The following is a 21,917-nucleotide window of genomic DNA, read 5'->3' as shown; positions in this document are numbered from 1 at the left end:
ATCCTTCAGCATTGCCATGGCGGTAGGCTAAACACATACTTCTGTATGCTTTTGTTGTATTTGTCTTCATTTAAAATGTAGTCATGTGAGCATTTTATGTCAAGTTTTTTTAGTAGTTTATAAATCTTGCTAGGTGGCACTTTTATTTCTCTAGTCTTTCTTTTGTAGACAGCTCTGCCTTGTGGACCATCAGTTACCTGAAGGCATAACGGCAAATAACAAATGTCTTTTCTAGATTTCTAAAGTATCAATATGTTCCATTACTGAGTTTCTTATTCCATGCCTATGTCCCTTTTGAGCCAGCTTTTCCTTTTATAGCCCATGATATTCTGACTGCGGTTATAATCAGTCTTCGAAGGTAAATTGTCCAGATTATTGAAGACGGTGAGAATGGATTTTTTTATTCCTCCATGGCTGTATTTCATGAAATCCTACGAGGTGGTAGGGATGACATAGTAAAGCATAATGGTGTGTATAACATTTAAGTCCCTTATTTTTGGCTCTGAACTTTGCATATGACATAAAACTGCTCCTAATTTAAAATGGAGCCTAGGGACTTCCCTGGTGACGGAGTGGGTAAGACTCCCAGTGCAGGGTGCCCAGGTTCGATCCCTGATCAGGGAACTAGATCCCACATGCCACAGCTTAAAAAAGCTCCTGTGTGTCACAAGGAAGGACCTGGCACAGCCAAATATTTAAAAAAATAATTGGGCCTAAAAAGCCCAAAAAATCTGAGCAAGGTCCCAGTGGGACTAAATTCTAGAAAAGAAAATAAAAACACACGCTGATAATAATAACTGATTTCAATTGGAAAGGCATCCAAAAACTGTGCTTGAATAAGGAGCTCTGAACCTTTTTATAATGACATGTATAAAAATACAGTACAGGCAGGCTTTTATCTAGAGTGGTTGGATATTGGAATGGCAAGAGGTCTGGAGCTGGGCTTATAAAAGCAAATTCTGTAGAAGGGCATGGGCTGTAAGTAAAAGGACTTAGCTGTGACCACTGTGACACTCCCTAGGGCCTCAATTTTCTCATCCAGAGTATAGCATCACACCTATCTTGTCAATCTCAGATTTGTCAGATATTTGTAAAACAATATTGTAAATTTTAGGTAAGTCATCGAGTAAAGGTTTAAGGTTAAGGTCGGTGCTTAGAGTTCAAAGCAAAAAAGGAAAGGGCACTGTACTTGATGTCCTAACAAGCCACTCTTAATCCTTCCAATTGAAAGGGCAGATAGTGTTAATAGAAATTAAGACCCAAATAGGTGAGGGACTGTTGAGTGGCCAGATTTTTTCACCCCTGTTTCTCCAGACAGATATGAGGTTGTAGGTTAGTGATTCAGTTTCAGGACAGGATGTCAACCCTACTATGACTTGTAGAGTAGAAATACCTGCCTTTGAGAGATCAAACAACAGCCACAACTCCAGGTTCACCAGATGCCTGTGGAAAGCTCACCTCTAAGAAACCATTCGTTAGGACGTAGTTGTATCCGTTCCTCTTGACAGAACGTTAGGAGAAGCCTTGCTGTTTCTAGGCTGCTACTGGTGAACCAAGAGGAAATCTCAGGATGAATTCCTGTTTGCTTTGGGTGCTGAGACATTCAAAACCAAACCTTATAGCTGGATTTTCATTACTGTGACACTCTGTAGCACGTATTCCATTTCCTTTTGCGGTCCTGCCTTTTTCTTCATGTCACTGTCTTTCATCTGCTTATTTTTGTTGACTTTTATTTGTTCTTACAATATATAAACTATCAAGTTTTTTTTTTAATCTAAAGCAGAGTCTAAACTGCCACATTGAGCAGATTCAGGTTTCTAGATGTAGACCACATTAGAATGCTGGAATATAATTAGAGTCCTGCATCACAGGGAGAAAAACACCAGTCAGGAGAGATGATGGAAAGCTGCATACGGGATACCCCTGACATCTCAGATTGGTAAACCTGGAGATAACACCCAGCAAAATTCTGCAGCATTTTCTATTTAAGTTTATGAGAGCAGGGATCACTGCATGGTGAGATAGTAGATGGGAGGGAACAGAGGTTGAGGCCAGAGGAGAAGTTCTGTCTCTAGGTCTGCCACTGATTACCTGAACTGAAACTGAGTCAAGTTTTTCTGAACTTGTTTATTTACAATACAGGGAATAGACCAGGAAATCTCTTAGGTTTCTTAAAAGCATTAAAACTGATTTGCACTTCAAGACAATTTGGGTTAATTGCTGCCACTGCTCAAAAATATTTTTGAAACTTTTTGGAACAGTTTGGACATCCAGTTCTCTGAAGGTCTCAAGTAGTGTGCACTTTAGCCGTGTTTCATTTTGCCAGGTATGGCAGTACCTACCTAGTTTAATTCACATCGGTTTCTTAATCTCAAGTGACTTCACTATTTCTAAAACTAAAACCTCCCTTGGTAGGAAAATTTGTCTCTTCTCCTTGCGTTTGTCACTCAGTCATGTCTGACTCTGTGCAACCCCATGGACTGTAGCCTGCTGGGCTCCTCTGTCCATGGGATTCTCCAGGCAAGAATAGTAGGCTCTAGGGATCAAACCCAGGTCTCCTGAATTGCAAGGCAGATTATTTACCATCTGAGCCATCAGGGATTTACCATCTGTGTCCCTAGTTAAGTATGTATAAAAATTTAGGTTCTGCTCCAAGAAGCAATTCAAAAGTATTTTTTCAAACAATGGTAGCATTGGTGGCACTTAATATATAGCTTTCTGAAAGTACTTTCTTTTAAAGGACAAGGTACTAACGTAGTGTACTCTTTTAAGAATTTTAAAAAACTCATCCTAATTAACTCATCTCATTAAAATGTGAGAAAACGGCTTTAGAGTCAATGAAATATACAGTATATAATACCCTAAACTACCTTTTTCTGTTGAACGTTTTAGAAAAGCTTAGATTAAGACAGATGTCTAAATGTAAAAGTTGTGACAGAGGTGTCCAAACCTGGCTGCACAATGAAATCACACTGAGATTTTTTTTTTTTAATACCAATGCCTGGCTCCCCCTTCCACACATAATTTAAGTGATAGGGGATGTGACATCGGCAAAAAATCTTCACAGGTGATTTCCAGCGTGCAGCAAAGTTACCACTATTTCAGTGAATTCATGTCCTACAACTCAAGTAATTTGCAGATTCTGTAAAACAGTTTAGTACCCACCTTTCATGCACTTATCACATCATTAAAACCTTGTAAAATAAGCAAAATTTTTTTGTTTAAACATACAATGGGAGAAAACTGCTGTTACAGTCTAAGAGTTTTGTTATGGAGCATTTTGCTTTAAATATTCATGTTTTTCTAAGTTCTTAACTTGGAAGTTGTATCATTTATTTATAAGTCCTGAACCCAGAGCATTACTGCTGAAGTGCACTGTTTAAAAAGATAGCTATAGGTACATAAAAAGTAGATAAATGTCAAATCAAATACAGCGTACCCAAAGATATTGGGGGTTTGGTTCCAGACCACTACAACGAAGCATCTCAATAAAGCATCATGTGAATTTTTGGTGACCCAGTGAACACAGAAGTGACATTTGCATGACATTAGTCTATTAAGTGCAATAATATGATCTCCAAAAAAAAAAACTATGTACCTTAATTCAAAAATATTTTATTAACTCGTCATCATCTGAGCCTTTAGTGAGTCAGTTATTTTTCGCTGAAGGAGGAGGGTTTGAAATATGAATATTACCAAAGAGATGATTGCTGTTGGAATAAGGACAGTGACAAGACACGTTGACAGCAGTGTTGCCACAGATCTTAGATCTGTATAAAGCAGTGTATCTTCGAAGTGCAGCCTAGTGAAATGAAGTGTGCCTGCAAGTCTCCCTGCTGCACTTGTGTTTCTGGCATGATTCAGGAGGCAGGATCAGTGTACTTGCAAAGGTGGGGAAAGAGTGTCTTATTCTCAGGAGGACTGGCCGAGCTTTAACTGTGGAGGATGACAACAACGAAGGGACTGAAGGACAGGTGAACCACAAGTACAGAGGACTTGTACTATGAACAGTGAAAAGCCATGAAAAGGGAAGTTGCTGGAATGGCTGTGGAACTCAAAGTAGGGTTCCTCTTGCCTCCCCAAAGTGTGCTCTAATATAGATCACGTATGTAATGTCCTCACATAAAGTAGACCAAGAGGCTTAAAGGATCACGGGATAGGTACTTTATAAGCCCAAATATTGTTAAACCTGACTCATTTGCATACAGGGGTCAGAGTGGCTGATAATGAACCAGGTGCTATGTCCCTTCCATTAACTGCCTCTTTATTGTCACTCCATCCATTTTGGTGGCTTTTTCTTTGACCTTACTTGCTTGGCCCTTCCTGGTACACTTGAGAATGTTCCCACCATATCTTGAAATGTGACCTCATCTATCCTGTTGCCTTTCTGTGAACAATCCTTGATCTCCACTTGCTGATTACTTTTCCTCTCTCCTAGCCCTTTATATACTTGATGTTTTCAATCTTTTCTCAGAGTTCACTCAGAGTAGACTACCCCTCACCTTGAATGGCTTCCAAGCCTATTTCAGAAATATTTTGATGTCTGTCACCTTCACTTCAAATTCAGGTGAAGAGAGTGGTCCAGAGAGAAGCCATCAATGACATGGCTCAACAAAGGTAGATACCTGAAATATTTGGGAAAATATATGTCAGCAGGTCTGTAGCCTGGAGATGCCTAAAATGGGACAGTCAAGAGAGTTAAGACCTGGGAATGTAGGCAGATGCCAGATCAAAGGACTTTAGGTTTTTTATCTTTTTAGCATGAGATGCACTGAAGAATTTAATGCAGTCACAAAGAAGTTTATGAAAATACTCATTTTAGAAACTCAACTGGTAGCATGGAAAACAGTAGAGAGAGGCTTGAGACGACAAAGCAGTAAGGTAGGGAGGATGGGAAAGGAAGTTATTTAGAATGAACTGTCAATAGGACTTGGTGACAGATTGGATGTTGGAAGTCAAATGTCTAGAATGGCCTTCAGGTTTCTTCTGGCAAGAGTAATTGGTTGCTGGTGTAGTGTCATTTATTGAGCTAAGAGGACAGATTCTAGAAGAGAGTTCAATTGGACATTCAGGAAGAAATAACCAGTAGGTAATTAAACCCATCTTGAGACTTTCAGTCTAGCCTAAGGCAATAGATTTGATAGTAAAAACCATATGCATGGCAGAGATTATTGAACAGTTATGTTCAAGCAAAACCGTAATAGTAAATACAACTATTCTATAAAGGAAAAGACCCCATGGTAAATACTACCTTTAAATGGGAAAGCTGACATAACAAAGACTAAGAAGTCAGGCAGGAGGTACACTAGAAGAGTGGTGTCACGGGAAAACAAAGCGGAGTTTTAAGAAGTAGGCTGATGACGTGGAAAAATGAAGTATCTGTTGGATTTGACTACTGGGTTCCTGGAGACCTTGGCGGGAACTTATTCTAAGCCAGAATTAACTGCAAGCTACTGAAGAATGACGGACTGTTGGAACAAAGAAACCAAGAAGTTGTGAAAGGGGAGGAGGTGTTGAATACGAGTGAACAGCACACCTGCCTCCTTCCCAAGGCAGGTGTTCAGGATGGATGCTGGAATAAGGAGATGCTCTTACAGCAAGCCGTCCAGAAATGGAGTTCACAGCTCAGACCTCGGTTTTCTCTATAAAGAGGTATACTGGCCAGCTGATAAGCAGGATGGTGGTGAACGGCTGACTGTTGCTGGAAGATGACCCAAAGAATAAATGGGCTGACTGCTAATTCATTGTTCAAAAGCCTGGCCAGACTGGAAAATGTAGTGGCATCAAGTCATTGCTATGTGGTTCTTTGTTACAGTGGACACAAAATGCAAATACAAGTTATAATGATTAACAGAAGAGTTGCAATTAAAAGCCATACCACTGACAATTCCCATCAGAAGAAATACTCTCGTCATTACATACTGTCAACATGTATTTCTAAATCGAGACCTTAGGTGAACTTACTCTGCAAGAGACATGGAAAATGTTAAGGTAGAGTGGTAGAGGTGAGCAAGCAGCCTTGGCTTAGCCTAATGAAAACCAATTAGTAATACAGCATAGGTGGGAAAGAAATGCTCATTTAAAATATGTTTCATTAGCTATCTTCCATGTGACTTCTTGGGCTTCCCTGGTGGCTCAGATGGTAAAGACTCTGGTCTGCAATGCAGGAGACCCAGGTTCAGTCCCTGGGGTGGGAAGATCTCCTGGAGAAGGAAATGGCAATGCACTCCAGTATTCTTGCCTGGAAAACCCCATGGACAGAGGAGCCTGACGGGCTATACAGTCCATGGCGTCACAAAGAGTTGGACACGACTGAATGACTAACGCTTTTTCATGTGACTTCTTTGCCCTAGAATATTACGGGAGACATAACTCAAAAAATGAAACTGCAGTGCAAAAAAAGACAATTCAGTTATGTGTCAAGGCATATTTTGAATACAGATACAGATTTTGAAACATGAAATATTTAGGAAATGTTTTAAAAGGAGTAGAGATTGAGATTAACCCCAAATGGGATAAGAATCAATGAGCTTTTCTTTGCGCTTTTATTAAAAAGTACCATCACGTATGTTTATGGAAAAGATAAAAGATTACAAAGGGAGCTGTTATAAAAATCTGTCAACCTAAGTAGTGTCTAACCAAATGCACAATTAAAGGCCACAAATATTCAGTTTATTTAAATTTCTAAAAGATGTAAAAATAGACAACTTTTCTTTGTAGTAGAAACAGCATTATTATGTGGAGTTACGGGACCTAGTTTAGTGTGAAATGATGTTCCTCTGGTCCCTCCAGTTCCTAAAATGGCTAGAGTATTATTTGTTCTTCCTCACCCACAAAAGGTCTGATTGAGAAGCATATGGTCTGATTTGAAATATAAATTAAGTGTGGCCAACACTAAAATAGTAAACTCATTATGGTAAGTAGAACATTATAATTACATGACAATAATTAGGAAGTGGAAGCATGCAGGTTATTTGCCAAATATTAATGTAATGGAACAAAATAATTTCTTCAAGCAGCAGTTGGGAAGGAAAAATAGGACTTCTATTACTTCTTAACTAAAACAACATGTTTATATAGTAGCTTTTGAATATTGTTATAAATATCACCAGAGACCAAAACACAAGGTAAATTTCATTTCTATATTTCAGAAAACCTACTTGAATACACTTTGAAACAAGAGTACAACAAAATAGAATATACTTCAAATGTTGAATATACAAACTATTATAGTTCAAATCTGAACACTGGTACTTTCCCTCTTAAACTTCAACTAAAAAAAAAAAAGGAAGAAAGAAAACTCCAGGTATTAGAGTTACCTGACAAAAATCATGCTGAGCTTTAACTTCCGAGTGACAGCAGAACTGAAACGGATATGTCTGCACAGATGCCAGGGCTAAGTGAGTGACAAACAGGCGTGTTATAGCAAAAGGCCAGAGCCAACTGTTAATTTGTCCACAATTAAGAAACTGACAGACTTAAACTACCATATAAAATGTTACATGTAAATTCTATAACAATACTGTGCTAGGTACAAGATTTTTAAAATTTTTCTTTTAATAAAAAAGCTTTACACAAACAAGCCATTAGCTTATTTCAATAAAGAAAACCGAAAATTAGTCTAAGGCCTTTGTTTTAAATCAGCTTAAGCTATATGATAAAAAAAAAAAAAAAAAAAACGCACTAGATCTTTTTTGCTAACCTCTTTCTGAAGCTTTTGGATCCATTCTTCAATTCACATTCTAAAATACCTATATTAGCAGTTTTCACATAGCACCAGTTAAGTGAGTTCTGTGTGAACACAGTAATAATTGCTGGTATGCATATAAAATGCATCAAAAATTGCTATATGTAACAACAAGATCACCCATCCCAATCCCTCCCCACTGAAAACTATATAACCTCTTACAGAGTGTTAGTGTTCCAAGTCTTAGTGTAACTTGATATTGTAGTGAGTTGCTTGGTCCCTTTCAGTCCTTTTCCTTATTGACGGGTTCAGTTGTTTCTATTGTAAGAGGCAGTTTTCTGTCAGCATCTCAATATGTAGTTCATTTCCCACTGAAACATGGGATAGGTAATTTATTTCCAGTAAGTTTGATTGTTTTCTTAAATGCATTAAAAATGTTTTAAAGTCTTCTGACTTCTGTCGATGACATCCTTGCAAATACTTATATCAGGACTATCACTAACATTCTAATGTCCATGGGAGCGCGGCTGTTTCATTTCTCACATGTTACCAATCCTTCCGTTTTCATTGTTACAGGAAGGGCAAGAGCTGAGGGCGCACTGACAACCACTACGTGGGTCACTGTCTTATTTCCATCTGCCGGTTTTTCTTCTTGTACCAGCTGCAAAGTTTTCACATCATGTTCCTGCTTTTTCGCCACTGCTTCTGATTTAACCTCTGGCCCTTTTATGACAGCGCTGATAACCCGGGGAGGAGTCTGGCCAGATGCCTGTTGAGGAGGCACTGATAGTCTCATTACAGGGGCCCCATGAGCTATTGAAACAGGGGTGAGTGCTCTCACAGCCAGTGGGGTGCCCACAATGTTAATGCTTCCTGACCCAGTCAGATTCGACTTCGTCTGCAGTTGACACTGTGCAAGTTGCGTGGCTGGGATGGTAATAATTTTGGCAGGCTGCATGGTGATTTTGTCTCCATTTTCAGTAGAGGCTGGCATCACAGTAGGGATTGTCTGAATAACTACCTTTGGAGAGGCTGCTGTTGTCGGACTAGTGCTGGTTATTAATGGTGCACCTGCATTAACTGACTGAACTGCCACAGTTGAAATTTTCTGACCCAACGATGTCATTACAACAGGTACTTGCATTGCCACACGAACTGTCCTGGTTGATTTAAAAAAAATAAATTTGATTGTATGTCACGCTATATTATTAAATAGGTCTCTCTGAGAGAGAGAAAAAGGTGAATGCAAATCCAACATATGTAAAACTAGTGGACCCAATTTTACAGATGTACCAAAAATCTCTGAAGTTTACAGCATGAAATAACATGAGATGAATATATTTAAACATAAGCTAAATATATTTATATATATATTTAAAAGCCTACATTAAATTCCATCTATAAAATCATAAAAATCAATTCAAGTAAGAAAAGACATCTACTTTAAGAAGAATATTTTAATTAATACATTGAAAAATACCAAGCACTTTTCTTGACAAGTCTTGACAAAGAGTCAGTTCTTAGAATACAAATATTAAAAAAGGAACATCCTAGTTTTGCCAAAGAGTTTTCTAAAAACTAAATACATTACAACTACTGGTTTCCCTCACTTACCTTGGGGCTGCTGTTGCTGATACAGATGTGGTCGTAGTGGGAGACCTGGATGAAGCATCATGACCAGGGGGAGTGATGTTCACAACTCTAGCTACACCCTTCTCTGCTCTGGAGCAGTTGAGAGGAGATGAGTTTTTCCCACCACGAACAGAAGTTGCTGCTTTTAAAAGACTTTCTGCAGACAATGATACTCGTTCTAATGATTTTTCATCAGTAGCTCCTGCTAAATCTTCACTACAGGTTTCACTTTTGTCATCATCTATAACCACTATGTTTTTCGGCATATCCTTGAACTGATATACAAGCCTCTGTCCTTCAACCTTTGCAAGGATACCCCTTTGGTAATAATATCTGTAAGGAAAAAGTATTAAATAAGTCAAGTATATTATGTTTGCCCCCCAACAATCCCCAAACAAAAATACCATGAAGAGATGCTAACAGAAACATTCACTTACTCTAGTAAGAGGTAAGGTGGGACTCCATTCAAAAGACTAAGAATTTGAAGTAGCTATGAAATTAGAACTTGGTACCATATGTCCTATAACCTTGAAATCTGTGAATTAGCTAAAAGCTCACTTTTTATTAAAGGAAGTCGTTTAACCTAAATACAGAATATATTATTGTACAGTTGGCCCTCCGTTATCTGTGGGTTCCTCATCCATGGATTTAACCAACCACAGATCGAAAATGCTCAAGGAGAAAAAAATCTCCACAAGAGTTCCAAACAGCAAAACTTGGATTTGCCATGTGATAGCAACTACTTAGCATTTATACTGTGTTAGGTATTTTATCATCCACAGATGATGTAAAGTATATGGGGGGATATAAGTGGGATACAAGCAAACACTACCCCACTTTATATGAGGGATTTTGATCATCCATGAATTTCTGGTATCCAAGGAGGGTTCTGGAGCCACACCCTTCAGATACTACTAAGGGACAACTGGATTTTACCGATACTGGTAACAATTTAGTTCTGATTTACATAGGGTATAAAAGCAACTTGGTATTATGTGGAAAAATTACCAAAACCATACTTAGTAAAAATGAATTTGTGGCATATGTGAACACTGTCACATAAACTATGTTCATTTACAAATACCCTTAATTAGAATAAGCTGTGTACATTACAAAGTTATGTGGACTCCTCAAACTGACAAAACTTAAAATTTTCATATCACAATAAATCCATTATAACAAATTTGCAAGAACTAAAGAACAAATTCAGTTTGGAAACTGTATTATGTTTGGGTTTAATTTTCTTAAAGACACACCGTTTTCCACAAATGGATTTTCCAATAGTGTTCAAATTTTAGCCATTTAGACTAAACCTCTCTCTCCATCTGCCTCCAAATCCAAGAAGTTCCTCTAGAAAATCCACCCAAATTAAAATTAAAAGCTATAATAAATAAGAGATTTTAAGAGTTTCTCTTTAAATATCAGGTTTCCCAGGTGGTTCAGTGGTAAATTTAGAATCCACCTTACAGGAGACACAGGAGACCTGGGTTCGATCCCTGGGTCAGAAAGATCCCCTGGAGGAAGAAATGGCAACCTAATCCAGTATTCTTGCCTGGAGAATTCCATGGACAGAGGAGCTTGGCAGGCTATAGTTCATGGGGCTGCAAAGGGTTAAGACACAACTGAGCACTCTCACGCACTTTAAGTATTAAGAGATACATAAGTTTTCTTTGAAAACTCTTGTGTTCTTACCTCAAAGCTCGTCCCATAGTTTCATAGTTCATGTCTGGCTTGTTCTTATGCTTTCCCCAAAGCTTAGAGACAGCCTTTGAATCCACAAGCTTGAATATGCCTTTTTCTCTCTGAGTCCACTTAATATATCGAGGACAAGTATTTTTATCTTGAAGTAGATCTAAAAGAAACTCCCACAAATAGGTTGTGTTTCCTTTGAAAACAATTACAGACACTGATTAAAAATTCATCAACATAACTAAAAGCAAGTATTTACTTAAGCTGAATAAAAAAATCAATTTACTACTGATAAAGAACAAATGTACTAAGAGTCTGCCATTAAATACTTGACTATATTATCAATCATTTGTACAGTGCCAAACTGTGTTGTCTAGTGAATAACAGTTCAAGAAATAAATAACAGTTTTGAAACTATAGCTGTATCATAAGGCCATGCACTATTTTATTTCAAATTAATGACAGAAAATAATGTCTGGGATCTCAGGAGTGAAAATAAAGTGGACTGGTAAGACATTAAGTCTTGGCAGATGGCTAAGATTTGCATACCAGAAGGAAAGGAAGGAATGTGGGTAGGAAAAATAAGGAATTTCGTCCCAAAGAGAAGAGAGCATCACTCTTTTTTCTGAAGGGTGGGGAGGAGTAGTGGGCAGTGTTATGAGAAGACTAAAGACAGGCTGCTGTTTTTCTTTATTCCCTCCATAAGCCTCTAGGTACAGAGGTTCGTAAACTGATGAAAGAAGAGAAAGAGAGTCCTGAGAAGAAGATTAGAATACATAAGCCATCACTGAGCCACCGGGTCATCTCTAGGCTCCTGCCCACTAACCCTTTACTATCCTCAAAAATTCAGATCCAAGGTTACAAGCTAGATGAGAAGACCCTTGGGGTGGGGAGGCTTCCACTACTCAATCTAAACACTGATGCTCTTCCTCTAGCATTTTCATCCTGAAATTTCCCCAAAAATTCAATAAATCCAATAACCCATAGTTGGGCCCTGTGTGCATTCTCTTGACCTAAAAAGATTAATCTTCAACTTTACAATGTTATTACATTTGTATCTCCCAAGCCCTATTACATCAGTGTCAATACCTAAAAACTCTTAGTGTTAAATCACAACTTTCAACTACATCAGTCTCAACTGAATCAAGAGGTATAGCTGGGGATTTTTATTCTGTCTATGACCTGGAGATTATAAGAACTCATTCTAGAAGAAACTTTTGTGCAACAGACAATGCCTTGTACATAGTAGGGATCTGAATGCTCCTGTGTCTAATGAATTAGTTAATAGTTAGACCCATTGACATTCTTCAGATTATCTTCAACTGCTTCATTCCAGTTATCATCCCTAAGTTAAAATGAACAATTCTATTTCTGGTTTTAAGGAAAACAGAATTCAGAACAGGAAGCCTTCTTTATCAGATAAGGTAGTTCATGGAGTCTATGCAGACATCATAATTTTGCAGAAGACGAAGCACTGACTGAATTTTTAATCCAGGTGTGACTATAATGACTTTAATCTTCACATGACAACATATTGCCTCAGGTTTAATAATACAAAACTGAAATTTTAATGAAAGATGATTTTGACTGGTAAAAATAGGTTACCACGAAATTTTTTTCCAGTGGTAAACATAAGGTCTTTGAATATAAGAGATACCATTAATGATGGGAGTAATTTTAAAAACAGTAATAACTGTATATTTACAGTTTAAATTTCTAACACTTACTACTAATAAAGTTTTAAGGTTTTCAATACAAATTAAAAGATAAAACCTAAGATGTTAGGAATGTAAAACAACCAAAGACAGAGAAGAAAATAAAACTATCCTAAACTTGTCCCAAACTGAATAACAGTTCCTAAGTAAATGGAGGTTTACATAACTGGATTTTTAAAAATCTAACCAAATTTCTTGGTAGATTCCCTGACTTAATTTTATTAAAGACTTAATCCAACAAATTAAGAGAGCAGAGAATGTAGAAGGCTTATTGTTATTTTTGCTTTTAACAAGAATATACAAATTCAATATACACATCAATTTTTTAAAAATATGTCAAATTTTTGTTTAGACATCCTTACTGACATGACTGAAATTGGCTGACTGGAAAAGTAAATTCACCTTGCTTCTATCAGTTAAGAAAGTATGTATCAGAAATGAAGTCTTAGTTTCGTAAACCTTCTCAAATGTAAGTGCCTCCATTTGACTCTCCATGAGGATGGGTGTAAACACACACACATCGTCCAAAACAACACAGGTGTGGATCAGACTGCACTTAGGGCCTTTTCCAAATCCAAATGCTTGCCCAGCTTCACTCCCTACAGTTTCTCTATGCCTACAGAGCCTCACTGGGTAAGGACCAGGCAGAGATAAGTTTGAAAAAGCTCCCCGTGTGATGCTCATACACTCTAGATTAAGAATTACAATCCAAGACAGCATTACAGTGCATACTAGAAGTAATTTTCCTACAAATGTACTTGACCGGGGGGAAAAAATATATATATCCATCTCGCCTACAAAACAGCCCTCCCCAAATTACCTTTTCCTTCTCTGGGTTTCTTCTTTATACCTAAGTCAGGAGACCCATTGGAAATTGGTGACTGCTGGGTCTTTGGTTTACGGCCAACTGAAAAAAGAAGATATTGAAACCATACGTGGAAAACAGGAAAAATAACAGAAACATGATAGCAGCCTTTTTGATAACACATTATTTTTGAAACTAGACACTAATTTATGGATTAATATACTGTGTATATAAAAGCTGCTTTTAAAAGGAACATTAAAAGCACTTCTGCAATATAAATTACAGCAGTTCAGTCGCTCAGTCATGTCAGACTCTGCGACCCCTCTTTGCGTTGATAGTAAAATCAATGTATATGGCAAGTCAGGTACTACTAACCTATTATTTACACGGTCACAGCCTCAATTTGCTAACCTTTTCCAATAATGTAGCAATGGAAACAAATTCTAGTATAAACTTTTGTTTTCTGTTCTACAGAATTGTTAGAAAAAGCTTTACCTACCTATTGCAGAAGATCTGATAATCTGCGAAGCCCTTTGAGCTCAAATGAGGAAAAGTAAAAAATATTATTTTAAACACTCTCTACTGCTCTGAGCCAATCAATTCACCAGAATTAAAGCATAAATTTCCCCACCTCAGGTATAAGAATAAAAAAAAAAAAATCTTCCAAGTAATTGCTTCATGTCTAAGAAATGTTTGTGCCCTTTCATTTCTCCTCACTCACTTCTGCCCTAAGCCGCGCTCAAGATAGTCCAACATCCACAATGAACAGAAAAGCAAGAGCTACACTTCCCTACAGTAAGGAAAGAGTATTTCTGAAATGTGTTGTGTTCAACCCTCAGCATTGAAGAATGAATGCTGGCAGGTGAGGGAAGTCTCAAGAAAGAGACTGGGAATATTAAGTATAATATTACTGATTTGGTGATTGTCATACACCTGGGATTTCTGATGTCTCTACTCTTCATTAACAAGGATTATCTAGAGCTAAATTAAAATGCCCTAATTTATATTTGAAAAAGCATAGCTATTATATTCTAGGATTTCATTATGGTAATTCTAATCAATAAGAAGTATGTTTTGGCAAAAATTAAAACAAAGTTCATCAGTCTCCTAATTAAAAATAGAGCTTAATTTCTCAATTTAAATACTATTTATATGTACAAAATATTTATATGTACAAAATATGCAGTCAGTAATAAGACCCAACATCTCTGTCTCCTAAATTCAAGCACAAAAGCCCAACTCCTTAATGGAAAGGTTAGTCCCCAAAGGCTTGTTTTCTTATAAAGCAGCATATCCCAAATCATGTTATTTGACAAATAGGTTATTCATCAGTAGGAAAAGGGTTCTACAGTCAAATTAACTTTCAGAACTGCAGATAATCATCTCTTGGAGATTTATAATGCACATTAGTATATTAAAAGCTCTGGAAATAAAAATAAGGCCCTACTATTAAAAATAACCTACCTAACTTTCTATGTCCCAAATGTCCCTAACCACAAATGAGTAACTGGTAGTGTTATATATAATTTTTAAATTGTCATTCATTAAGACCACCTATTTTCAAATACATAAGATTAGTATTAAATTGGCAAATTATTTTCTGGTTTATACCATACTATCATGCACACAGATCAACCTATTTATCTAGAAATCTTGGTTCCCTAAATACTCCCAGCTTTTCATAGTCTTTCTTCATTTAAATCTAAAATTTTCTTAGGTAATTTTTAACAGTTTGCATAAGATACAACCAGCCAAAGGCTACAGTGGGCAGTGGGTAAACAGGGTTATTTACATGTATGCCTTTTGTTTAAACATTTACAGGGCAAAGTAATTCTTCCTTCTAAATTCTCTCATCCATGCCTTATCTCAAATACATATATAATCTATATTATAGAGAGAAGGCAACTGTGTTATTCTGTTGTGTCCCTCACAGCAATGAGGCATAGACCTGTGAACATCAGAGCAATCTGAAATACTGCTACCTAATAAATGATTAGATAATACCATTATTCCTAACACAACTTTCCCCCTTATTTTTTGCCTTTGATTTTATCCGCCCCCCGCTCTAAAATGTGCAGAAAGAGGCAGAGAACAAAGTGGAATTAGGTGAGTACCCATTTACACAGAATTTCACTTCTTTCAAATTTTACCTTTGATTCAAACAGAAAAAAAGAACCCACTCAGGATGCTGGAGATGGACTGGAGCATTGTGTTCACCCCACCCCCCCAACCCCCAGGATCAGATGAACACAGGTTTCAGCAGGAGTCAAAGAGTAAGTGGAAATGCTCTTTACCCAATGGTGAGTTTAGTCTCCTCAGAATTCCCTATGGGCAATCTTGATGTTTTAAGGCCAAAGATAGTGGGGAAGAAAATTGGGCTTTTTATTTTAATGCCCACAAAAGAGTAGGAAGATAAGGTTATGAAAAACAGAGTCAAGAATACTTTTAAGTTACCAAGTGCCTAAAAGGATCAGGAAGTAGAAAAATGTGCAGTGACTCCCTGATCTTCCTTCTGTGTTGTTCAGTCGGTCAGTCATGTCTGACTCTTTGCAACCCCATGGACCCCTTTGGTGTATCAAGCTCTTACTATAATCTCATTTTGGGGCAACTACTTTTAGGGCTCAACTACTAACTCCTTTAAACTCTATGAACATGTTAAAAGACACAATTAAAAATCTCAATTTTTTGAGAATATCTAATCAGTATAACATTGATCATAAATATAGCATATATTTCCCATCTCCCTTGATGGAGAAAAAAGATACTAGAAAATATTTCACCCAATTTCCCAGAAATTTATAAATACACCCTACCTTTTTTCTTTTTCATTGGTTCATGGCTATCCGGTGATGTAGGAATAGGAGAGGTATCCATTGGTTCAGATTCTTCAGTTGACACCTCCACTACAGTTTCTGTAATGACATCTGGCCTCATAGCAGCATGGATAAATTCTGGAGTTGATACACAAGGAGGGACAAACACTTCCACTATAAAAAAAAGTTGAAAAATTAAAATTTCCCACCCCTATTAATGCCTCTTAGCATGGACAATTCAATTTTTAGCAAAGGTGAGGTTACTAAGAATTCATCAAAGCAGGGTAAGAACTTGAGGCTAATTTGTTGAATATACGATATGATCTAAAGTATGTAAGTAAATAGATGCAAAGAAACTCGACCTGAAGGAAATGTTAATCTTCGGGGTAAAGAGGGAGATCATGAGAGTCAACCCTCTTGCTTCACACTTTAGGTACTTTCAAGTTCACTGTAAAAGACTGTATCATTTTGACAACTGGGAAAACAGTTGAAAATAAAACAGTATAACAGTGAGTTAATAATTATTTTCCTTCTACTTACTCATCATTATTCTCTAACAAGAGAATATTTATCTCTAACAAGAGAATAAATATCTCTAATATTTACCTAACAAGGTAAAACATACACCTGGTATAACATTAAAATAATGAAAGTGTATTCAGTGAAAGTAATCACTTATGGCTCTCTCTCTCTCTCTTTTTTTTTAAAATAACTTTTGGCTGCACCCTGAGGCATGTGGGATCTTAAGTTTGCCCACCAGGATCAAACCTGCACCTTCTGTATTGGAAGGCTGAGTCTTAACCACTGGACCACTAGGGAAGTTCCTACAGTTCATTTTAAATATGAAAAGAAAACCTGCTCATTATAGCCAAATGAATATCATCTTTCAATCTTTTATGTAACAGAACAGTCCCTAATATTTTGGGTCACTGAAATGGCGCATACATATTTCTAGTATTCTATTACGTACAATAATGTTACTCTGGCTTCCTTTCAATGCGCCTGAGTAACTAGGATATGACATTTCCATTTCAATTAATACATACTACTATAGATTAATACACTGACCAATGTGCACTAATTTTCTTCTCATATTCCTGAATAACACACAGGATTACTACTCTAATTAAAAAGTACAGTTGATCTTAGTATTTACTGTAAATCCCTAAAAGAAGGGTCAATCTTACCGTATTAAGTCAAATTAACATTTGGACATTAAAATTAGGGACAAAAAGATTCTCAAAGGCAATCTGTAAAAAGAGACCAAAACCAATGGAAAACCTGAAGCCTGAAGGGAGTGTGAAGAGAGGTGGACACTGCCTCCTGTCTCTTCCAGGGAGTGGTCCCAGAACTACTGCCCGTTATCACTGAAGGAAGGACTCGATGTGGCCATGGGTGGCAACAGCTCCCATCAGCCATTCTCCAGCCATGCTCTTAAGGTTTCTTATTTACCCAAAGTTAAGGAAATGAGACACAACAGTAGGAACAGCAATTTGACATTTATCTGTCTACAGTGGGCATCTTCTGATTCAATTATTTTGAAAATTAAGTATTTAAAGGATTTAAGACTTGTGAACATTGACAGGTAAAGACCAGTTACTGCTGTCATAGATATTTATGTACAATAGACTTTGAGAACAACAATTCCCTTGGATTAAAAAAAAATTTTTATTCTAGATACATGAAATGATATATCTTTAATATAATAAAGAACAGTTCACATACCAGGGCTTCTTGAATCTCTCAAGCAGGTAGGAGATTCCATATGAAGCAGGGCTTCAGCAGCTTCAATTGTCTTATCTGTACAGTGTGCATTACTGCTATGAACTGATGCTTCCACTGGAGGGAAAATAAGTTCCACTCAATAAAAATGCATTGAACACATTACTGAACTAAATGCTCATGTTTAGTTCATAACGCTAAATAAGCCATTAATACATATTAGTCTATACAAATTACAGAAATAATTTAAAAACTAAAACAAACCTGCCATTTATAAAATGAATGTTGATTCATTCAGCAACTATTGAGATTAATTAGAAATTTCTGAATCTTATCCAAAGGAAAACAAAGATAGACTCTTGAAATTTGAACTCTGTATCAATTTTAGGCCAAAACTAACTTGAGGTGTGTGGGGGGGGATAGCTGTAGATTAACAATCCTATGAAGTCTATTGTAATTTTAACATATTGCTACTAAAACCGGGGGTTAACACCTACCAGAATCAGTCAGAGACTCATATTTCTAAATTACTTTAATGAATTAGTTCAATTCTTACAAACCCTCTTGGTGAGTGCACCAGAGAACTTAGAAATTTTCTTCATAATTATCTGCCTTCTTCTTCAAGATTTCACTGGCTTTTGCTGGGTTTCACCCAAGAAATTTAGAAAGACCAAAGAGAGTGTTCCTATCCCCCCCCAACCCCAGCCTTCATGAAGCCTTTCCTAATTCTACCACCTTTTGTTAAGTTCTCTAACACTTACTTTATGCTTTGCTGGTTAAATTATTTGTGAAAAAGCTTTGGTTCTAGTTTCTGACACTTATTTCTGTAACCTAAGGCCAGTAATTTAAATCCTTGTATGGCCCAGTTTCCTCTTTCACTAAATAGCAATATTACTTACCTCATATAGTTTTGAGAATTAGATGCAGTGATTTCCTTAAGAATTTAATAAATGGTGATAATTTCTTATCATTTCTATGTGATTATAAGCTCCATGAGATCAGGGAGGGCTGGCTCCGCACCCACCCCCCCAACTTTTTTAGCCACATGGCATGGCATGCAGGATCTTAGTTCCTAGACCAGGGATCAAACCCATACCCCCTGCAGTGGAAGCGTGGAGCCTTAACCACTGACTGCCAAGGAAGTCCAAGGGAGGCCTGTCTTAATCACCTTTATATCTGTTATAGTTCCTAACATAGATTCTTCATATAGTAGGTATGTAAGTATTTCTTTTATTTATTAAAGTTAAGGACAACTGAGAGACCTTACAGGAAAAGTAGCAATCCAGCACAAACTCATTATCCTAATGATATATTAATTTCACATCCTGATTTGAAATACTGAAATTCTACTTTGTAAGAGGATCTGAAACACAAATATGTTTAACAGTTTCTAATTTGATAGCTCTTTCTCAAGATGTCCTCTCAAGGACTAAAAGAAATATACAAATTTCATAAAACCATTATATATTCACAAGTTCTACACACTAAAGATATGCATCTTTTCAAATTATTTCTAGTAAACTTTTAATTGAAAAAGACTTTTTCACTTAGTTTCAAAATTCACCAAGTGCTAAGGCCTCAGCCTTAAACACCAGTCATTTGGAGAACATTTATAAAAAATCCAGTGACTGCTTTACCACCTGTTGCACATCATCCACACTCTCAACCAAGGTACCGAGTCTCTCCAGTTGCTCTTTCCATTTATGGAAATCTGCTCAAAGCTAAACAGTTCCAGAGAGGCAGCCAAACCTCTAAGTAAATCTATCTTTAGGTGACCCTGCTTACTCTTATCTGCAGCTTCACTGAAGCAGAGGATTCAATCAGTCCTTCTAGCTCAACTTTAAGACACTTACTATTAGTAAGTACAAAATGTATTACCATTCTCAAGTATTTTTTTTTTCAAATTACCTCCCTACAATACTCATGTGCACTAAAGAACCTTGGGAAGCAGTTTCAGGGTTTTAAAGTTTATTCTAAGAACTTTATTCTCTTTAAAGTCTGCTTGTGTTGCAATTTAGCTGTTGTCTGAGGTGCTATTAATAAACTACCCTGGGTAAACTAATTCCTTATGTAATTGTATTAAGACACACCCTAAAACTCTACCATATTAAAGTTAGAGCTCTGAGTATTTGATAATAATACATCAATAGAATCTTACCAGATATTTTAATGTTTTAAGTTATAAACAAAATTTCCCAACAGTTACATATTATGCTGCCCCAAATTCCTACATAGCTTGAGGTATATTTTCAAAACCATGATTTCATGTTAGTTATGTCAGTGAAAATTTCCTAGCTCTTATTTCCAACCTCAACCTCCCCTTTCTAAGTTCAAAATATTATTTCTCTAAAATATCGTACATGTACATAGTAAAACAAAGAAAAAATATACAAATTAAGAAGAATATTAACACATTTATACTTTAAATTTAGGATGAGAATATTAAAAATGCATAAATTCTCTATGAACTAATGATCAGATCTTATACTCTGCTATGTACAGTCAATAAATGGTTGTTTAGGATCTACCCTGTGCTACAAACCTGAGATACAAGTGTGGAAAGATCTCTGGCCTCATGAAGCTTATACAAGTAGTTCAGAAAGTATCGAAAAGATAAATAGGAGTAAAATATTTCAAAACAAAGATGCAAAATAATTTGACAGTTTCCATGAATACTTAATCCATTTTGTTAAAAGAGAACACTATCTCCTTTACTCTTCTCTTGTTGACATAAGTCAACAAGTAGTTTTGGTAACAGAAATTTAAGAAATATTTTTCCTATTCAAGTTTCCGTAATAATTGAAAACTTTTCAATATTATTTTATTCTTATCAGTAATTCAAATACAATTTGAATTCAATACAAATATAACTAAATAATAATTCAAATACAACTAAAATTCTGCACAATTCTTAAGGTAAATAAAAGTGTTGTGCCATCAAAGTAAGCAAACTTACAAGTGACAGCTGAGAATTATTATCTCTTACTTAAAACTTGATTTACTGGTGTTTTTCTAGGCCTATGTATTAAATTTATGGGAGTTAAAAAAAAAAACTCATTTTAAAAATAGAAGCAATGAAGCAAAAAGTTATCTGACAGGCACATCATCAACTAGTTACCACTAGTAGTTAGGTTGCTGGTCAACATTCCTTGAAAAACTAAATGTATCAAATAAATTTCAAAACTATTTTGATCAGTGTCAAAATTAAGTTTGCTTATGCCTTCCTTTACTATTGCTAAGAGTCTTGTTCCATTTCTAGCTTTCTAATCAACTGGTGTTTGTATGGTGGATGATTCCAGACTCACTCAACAGCTGTTACTAAATACCAAACTTGGTAATTAAGTCTGACAAGAGACATACCTCTCAGCTTTGCAGAAGAGAATGCTGGCAATAGACTTAGCTCATAACAATGTTTTTAAAAGTCAAAAATAAAAATTAACAGCAATTTGACAGCCATAGGAAAAATTAGAAAACACTTCATTAGGTGATAGTGGTATTCCCCTACAAGACCATAAACTAGTATTTACAAGGCCATCACTCAACTACCACACCTGACTTACCACAGCTTATTCTCTGAAGTCCCAGGACTGTAACAGTAACAGATGAGTAAAGAACACAAATGAACACACTGAAAAGGAGGAAAGGTAAAGGTCTCCATCTTTACCTGTGCCCCTTTGACTTTCTACAGCTTCATTATAAGGTTAAGAACGGAAAGAGAATAAAATAATTTTCTAAAGTAGAGCTGTCTGATAACAAGAGCCACATGTAATTTTTAAATGTCCAGCAGCCACACTGAGAAAAGTTAGTGGAAAGTGAAATTAGTACCTTTGACTTAACCCATATAACCCATATAA

General features: G+C 36.4%; 1 protein-coding gene across 15 annotated transcripts in view; it reads right to left on the bottom strand.

Annotated features, from left to right (window-relative positions):
* Window positions 1-7,128: 7,128 nt before the first annotated feature.
* Window positions 7,129-21,917, bottom strand: part of ELF2 (E74 like ETS transcription factor 2) — a 99,189-nt gene continuing 84,400 nt past the window's right edge. For 9 of the 15 annotated variants that reach the window (XM_061384158.1, XM_061384161.1, XM_061384167.1 and 6 more), the window contains 7 exons: window positions 18,067-18,180; window positions 16,342-16,515; window positions 14,028-14,066; window positions 13,544-13,630; window positions 11,012-11,204; window positions 9,302-9,652; window positions 7,129-8,847 (listed from right to left, as the gene is read on the bottom strand). In XM_061384158.1, coding sequence (XP_061240142.1) covers window positions 8,220-8,847; window positions 9,302-9,652; window positions 11,012-11,204; window positions 13,544-13,630; window positions 14,028-14,066; window positions 16,342-16,515; window positions 18,067-18,180 — 1,586 coding nt within the window. In that variant the 3' untranslated portion in view covers window positions 7,129-8,219. The remainder of the gene's footprint in view (window positions 8,848-9,301; window positions 9,653-11,011; window positions 11,205-13,543; window positions 13,631-14,027; window positions 14,067-16,341; window positions 16,516-18,066; window positions 18,181-21,917) is intronic. The other 6 variants (XM_061384162.1, XM_061384168.1, XM_061384163.1 and 3 more) reach the window with 3 other exon arrangements.

Source organism: Bos javanicus, chromosome 17 (assembly GCF_032452875.1).
Source record: "Bos javanicus breed banteng chromosome 17, ARS-OSU_banteng_1.0, whole genome shotgun sequence".
In the NCBI taxonomy this organism is placed as follows: Eukaryota; Metazoa; Chordata; class Mammalia; order Artiodactyla; family Bovidae; genus Bos; species Bos javanicus.
This window is presented reverse-complemented; position numbering and strand designations above follow the sequence as displayed.